Source organism: Oculina patagonica, chromosome 1, assembly GCF_052425735.1.
Source record: "Oculina patagonica isolate OP01 chromosome 1, crgOcupat, whole genome shotgun sequence".
Taxonomy (NCBI): domain Eukaryota; kingdom Metazoa; phylum Cnidaria; class Anthozoa; order Scleractinia; family Oculinidae; genus Oculina; species Oculina patagonica.
In genome coordinates, this window is record NC_135758.1 from 21,617,573 (window position 1) to 21,624,104 (window position 6,532).

At 37.5% G+C, this 6,532-nt stretch overlaps 1 protein-coding gene across 1 annotated transcript; it reads right to left on the minus strand.

Moving 5' to 3' along the window:
- Positions 1–237: 237 nt before the first annotated feature.
- Positions 238–4,315, minus strand: LOC144634729 (uncharacterized). The gene is made up of 2 exons (XM_078493789.1): positions 4,002–4,315; positions 238–3,088 (listed from the first exon to the last, which is right to left on the minus strand). The coding sequence occupies exons 1-2, from the start codon at positions 4,270–4,272 to the stop codon at positions 399–401; spliced, it is 2,961 nt and encodes a 986-aa protein (XP_078349915.1). The 5' UTR covers positions 4,273–4,315; the 3' UTR covers positions 238–398.
- Positions 4,316–6,532: the final 2,217 nt, after the last annotated feature.

Sequence of the window (6,532 nt, forward strand, 5' to 3'; positions counted from 1 at the left end):
GCAAAATCAAGCTAGAATGCTTATGGAATGTAAAAATAAACAAATCTTGCACTGCTGTTATAAAAAACTGAAAAAATCAAGAAAAATGTTAAAAATGACGATTTTTGGCAAGACCTGCTTGTATTTATGACGTTGCCATGGCAACGTCACATACCATGGACACATGGTTGACATATCAAAATTTCCGCAAAGGATGATGAACAGCTATCGAAAGTTTCAGCATTGTAGGGTAAATGCTTTTTTCAAAATTTGGGAAAAACCTTACGGGGGGGGGGGGGTGGCATCCACTCCCCCCTTGTACGTCCGAGGGTTAAAAAAGTCGTATTACTTTTGAAAATTTCTATATTTCAAGTTGCTTTAAAAGGCTACATAGAACAGCAAAGAAAAACAAAATATCTTCAGAGTCTCGTATCTTCACTTCCACTGCTTGAACTCGTCTTCACTATACACAACAACGTGCGATACATTTGCTTAACCCTCGATGTAAACACAAATGACAGCGCTATATACAGCCCCTGAAAAGTGGTGAATATGATAAATGGATATTCAAAATATTCTGACACTAGGGCCTTTAAAAACCCTAATATCCAAGTAAAGCCCATCAAGATAAACATCTTAAGAAACACGGCCGTGTTAATCCGGAGCTGCTTTTCATGCGTTACCCTCCTTGTCTCACTGTTCGTTTTTCTGATAGCTGTCACGGTCAAGACAAAGAATACTGCGTTAAACGATAAGAAAAGAGCAGCTGGCAAAACAAAGAAATACAAATTTGCAGTGGAGTTGTTTATCCAACACCCCTTAATACCGCCATATTGAACAGTAACCGCGTTGGACTGGTCAAGAACAATACACACGACAACAAAAAACATGGCAGGAAGCCAACCAATCAAAATCCTTCTCACTAAATTAAAACACTTTTTTCTTCTGCTTGGATTTCTGTGTTGGATGCGGATTTTGGAAAATGCCAGCCATGATTCAAAAGCGATGATTGACATCCACATGAAAGAAACTAGGAAACTGTAGTGCAACAAAATGGCGATAACTGTACATGCAACTCTGAATTCGACGTACCCTGTTGCAAGGTAAAGCAAATCAGTTAATAATAATGATAAACAAAGGTTCATTAGATTAATCCCGGGTACCGTGCGAAGTTCTTTAAATAATGAATAAGTCACTAAAAATAAAAATAAGCTGAAAATGGACATAGAGAGTCCAGCATAGGTAAGAACAACCAATACAATGTCATCTTTTGTAGGAGTTAATAAGAAAGAACTGTTAACAACGTCATCTTCTGTATAACTAGTAGAAAATCCTTCACAAATCCAGATAGTACCATTAATTAGCTGAAATTTCCCCGATTCAAAACTTTCTCCAGAAATGTTGCGATAAAGTGAGCCGTTGGCCAAGATAACGTACTCGTTTTTGTTTAACCCAACAAAAACACCAGAACAGTTTAACTGCAGTTGTTTGCAGACTGTAAGAAACCCGGTAGGAACTAAAGATCCGTTTATCCATTCCGTTTCGTTCGTGTAATAGTCAGCCTCCTGAAATATTTCTCCTGTATCCCTGACTTTCACTGCGTTTCTTTCAAACGTGTATTCACGTGGGCTAAAAACCTCAGTTACTGAACAATCAAAGAGTTTCACTGTGACCTTAAAGACAGTGAAATTCGCGTTATTTAACACAATGGATAGAGAGCTCATTTCAGTTTGGAAGGTTTGTATCGAGAAGTTCTTCTGTATCGTGGGGTGTACATTGATATTAAACACAACTGTTGAAACATGACCGAAAGGATTTTCAATAGAAATGTTAGAAAGTAACGTTTCATTTAAGTTTAACTTGTCCACAATGGCCTCTTTAAAGTTGAGTTTAGTTACCAATGGAATCCACAAAGTTGATATGTTAGAACGCATCCAAACGCTGACGCTGTAGATTCGTGAATGGGAAGAGACAAAATCAGATGGTGTAATTCCAGCGCGACACACTTGAAGATAAAAGTCATAAACATCACCTTTACGACAAGATACCTTATGTTCACGAACTGTTGATGTTTCTTTGTCTGTGTTATGACCTGAGAAATCAAGATCCATAACAAGAGAAAAGGGTTTCGCATGCGTTGGATCGCCAATGTACTTGGAAATACCGGGACCACACCCAATGTTTTTTACGCCATTGCAACGAGCACAATATGGATTGAAGAAATTCTTTGGAATTGGTGTATCCTTTTCATATACTATCCTCAGGGAGCCATTAACACATTTCTGCTGCACTATTTCTGGAAGTGAGTCGTCCAAACAATACTCGTTAGATGCGACTCGATGGCAATATCTCCGAGTAGCGCCTGTAGGAGGCTGCCAAAAAAACAAATAGCAGAAAGTGAACAGGAACTTTAATGTTTCACTTCTTTTATACCCCTTTGGTGCTGGGACGTCGCACTTAAATTTAAGATTGTAAAATGTGAGATCTTTTAGATCTAAACCATGGCATTGAGCACAGTAATGGTTTTTATACGTAAACCCGTTCCGATCGATGACTGGCAAGTTGTCTTTATGAGTTTCGTAAGAAAGGCTAGCAGATTCATTACATCGTTCTTCAATGTCAGTTTGAGTCCAGTTTCTAGGGCATGAGGATAACATCCATACGCCAATAACATCAGCCAAGAAATGATTTTCGACGCATTCCCATAGCCCATTATCCGGGATCTGTTTTTCTTGTGTTGATACCCCGGATGAGGAACAATATTGGTCAAAGTCCGCGCAACAGTCTTTGAAAAACTCACAGCTGTTGTCACAGAAACACTGAAGCCTTTCTTCTGTTCCTCCCAGTTCTCTTTCTTGTGTGCATCGCCCCCTGCAGGAAAACCAATAGTTTTCACAGTGCATTGTGATGTTTAAAAAATTTTGTTCGTTCAAAGGTGATGGCAGAGGAGGGGGTTGTGGGTAAGGCAGGGGTGGCAGTGTTGGTGTGGACGACTGTGGGGTAGAAGTTGAGGTACTGTAATTATTTTTATTTGCCCACTTTGCAGTGACATTAGTCTCTTGTGCCTGTGACGCAGCGATGTTTCGGCGAACCCTTTTTCTGTTACCACCTGTAATAAAATTTGTAAAATTCATTAAATATTCATGCGGGTGCAAACCAATGCCAGTACCATATTCAGATCACATGTACACAACCGTAAACCCCAATACAAATCAAACAATAGAATTAACTTTTGATACAAACTCCTGCTCAGCTAATTAGCAGATCTGTACTGATTCGCATAACAATACTTTGCATTCAATTTATTGCTTTCATTTCACAAGTAGAATAAAATATTCGCGTCCGATCTCATTGTAAACGCCCATACAGATCTCCCGCTCATATTTTATCTACTACTTAAAACGAAAACTAAAACTGTCGTACTTATCATCTGTATTAGGCGCTTTTAATTATTTTAATGCCAGTCTTTTAATCTAGACTCCTTGAATAATGTTGGATTACCGTAATGAAAAAAGGGGATGAATGTGCCATATTTGACACTATTGGCAACTTCTGTGTTTTAGAAAAACCAAAGCTTGGAGTATAATTAAAGTCTATCATTTTATTCTCGCGTTTGAAATATATGTTAAATGTCAAAAATTTAAAAATACGTTCTTTGAATTAGGAAAAAATTATTGGCCTGAACAAGTTCGATTTTATGTTGTTTTTGCCTTGTTTTTGAAAGTGGATTCTGGCACTTTCGCCACTCTTTTGAAATCGACGATGTAAAAAGGTTTGTTTTAATTTGTGTTGCAGTATCCGATTTAAAGCCTGCATCTCCGCTTTTTTTGCGACTAATCAGAACATGTTTCTGCAAGACAGCCACTTCATTATTGTAAGGTTCATAGAAGTAAATGATACTGAAGCAAAACACTTATATTTTCAATTTCAACAAAACTCAGCAGACAAGAAAATGTAAAAATTAATTTGTCCACGAGGGAAATTGTGCTTTACATACTGTACATAAGATAAAATCTACATACCATCGATAAGACCTTTCTGCATGACATCAAAGGGCGGTTTTTCTTTTGTGAGCTTGGCCATGGCGTTTACATCATTTTCCACGCTTGGTGGGCAACGAGGATATCGAATTAGAAGCTCGCCAAGCCGTTTCAAACGTAATGTTTCGCCGCCGCTTAAGCCACTGCCTTGTCCGACGTCCTCGATTTCCTTCGATCTAGAACAGTAACAGAATAGCACTGTGAAGAACAAGACAACATGCCCGCCATGGGAAGGTCTCTTTAGAGTCGACATTACTGAAGTGTGCCGAGCTTACGGCACGTACTCGAGTGCTGCTTCTGATAGTCACAGAGAAAAACTGACAGAAAAAAGGATGGATCGGTAATTAAGAATCAAAAACCTAGCTTTTAACACAGCATAATATTAACTAATCGTGCAAAGCAAACAACCTTTAGAAAATATAGAAAAAATGTAAACTTCAACCGGAGGTGCCGGATATGCATATTGTAAATTTGTTTTGTTTTAATACGTGATGCTGACTTTCTGACAAGTCATGTTTTTGTTTCAAGCGTGTAGAAAAAATAAGACGGATAGATTTTACGACAGCATAAAAGAAAATGACAAGGGGAGCAGAAGTCGTTGTCAATTTTCACTTCAGCAGTTCTGAATAGGGTTACTTAAGGAAAGAGACAGTATAGTGTGACAGTCTTAAATTAAAGTTTTTAACAAAACATCAATTGTTATAGGGATGAAAACTATTGTTTGTTTGACATTATGTTTCCACTTAAATTAGTTCCAAAGATTACATTTTGACTTCTCTAGAAAACTAAGCAAACCGACGGAAGTTTTGTTTGAAATGAAAAGTAATCACTGGTGACCCTCGTGGTCGAGCAGTTCTTTGCGTCTTTTTTTAATGGCTAGAGAAGCGACTCTTCATCTAGAAAGACAAGCTGAACATAAGCTAAGAGTTTCCCCTTTTTACACGGTGAAAATACACCAATATTCCTGATCGTATATACAGCTTCGCTAATATTAACCGGAAAAGTGTAAGGTTGAAATCGGGAAATGATTGCGAAACAATTATGAATTAAAAAATGACAAAGAGTGAGGTCTTTAAGGGAAAAAGTATCATCTTACAAGATTGTCTGCACGTTCGAAATTTCGGTTCCGTTGTTGCTAAGCAACGCAAGACGTAAAAACGTAGTGATGGAAAACGAGGTAAAATCGCCATAACAATAGTAAATTAGCATGTTTCCTGAATTGAAGATGCTGGAAAATAGAAGACTCGATGAATACTTTAGCCAATTTGGGAATGAGTTCTCGTGTTGTGTTCTGTTTCCTGCAAATAAAGACTGTCCAAACGACATTACGCGCTTCTATTAGTGAACTCGAGGAGAGTTTTTCAGTTTTCAATCTTGGCCATTCTTTAGACATTCCAGGCATGAAGCAACATTTATTAACAAAACATACTCACCTACTACCAAACTCCCCAAACTGCATGTCCACTGACGATGCGAAAAGAGCTACGATATGCCGCGAAAAATGTTAAGGGTTACTGAAAAGCACTAAGGGGGAGTTTCTTTTTTCTATTAAAGTATCTCTCAGCACGAATTCTATCAAACGCAACGACATAAGAAAATCCTACTCAGAGCAAAAAGTCTTTATATGTCCCATTCTATATTAACCATTTTAAATAAGTCCTTTTTCGACGGGTAAAGAAAAAAAACTTTTGCCTTGTAGAAAGTGGTACTAACAATACTTTACCAGGGTATGGAAAGGAGAGGAATCCACGTGTCTTAAATCCAAGTTCTATTTATTATAAGAGCTCCAAAGAAAATTACACTTCAAATACTAATATCAGTATAGTTACCTATATAATATTAAAAGGTTAAATGATAACATGTTCCAGATATGTGAAAAAGATATTTTTTACAACAGTTGGCAATCATTTTGTTCATAACAATATAATACCAATATGTCTATTCTAAAAATAACACGGCCCAAAATAGTAATAGATAACGCAAGACAAGACAACAACTAGTCCACTATATTTTTGCACTTTACTTGACCAATACTATTGCTAAACGTTACCTTTAAGATAATAATTATTCCTCGTTTCTTTTAAATTGACATGGCTTACAAAAAAAAGAAAGGTCTAAAGTCGTGTCTCTTCGTTTCCATTACTTGAATTCGTCTTCACTACACACAACAACGTGCGATGCATTTGCTTGACCCTTGGTGTAAACACAAACGCCAGCGCTATATACAGCCCCTGAAGAGTGGTAAATACGATAAACGGGTATTCAAAGTATTCTGACACCAGAATCTTTAAAAATCCAAAAATCCAAGTAAAGCCCATCAAGATAAAGATCTTAAGATAGACGGTGGCAGTTTTTCGGTTCGCTGTTTCGAGGGTTGCTCTTCGCGCCTGATTGTTCGTTTTCCTGATCGCTCTTACAGTCAAAACAAAGAATACTGCATTGAAAGTTAAGAAAAGAGCAACTGGCAAAACAAAGAAATACAAATTTGCCATTGAGTTGTTTATCCAACACCC

Coding starts and splice junctions, on each gene's coding strand:
- LOC144634729 (XM_078493789.1), bottom strand. CDS start 4,272: ATGTCGACTCTAAAGAGACCTTCCCATGGCGGGCATGTTGTCTTGTTC. Junction 3,089..4,001: donor GCAGAAAGGTCTTATCGATG/GTATGTAGATTT, acceptor ATTTTATTACAG/GTGGTAACAGAAAAAGGGTT.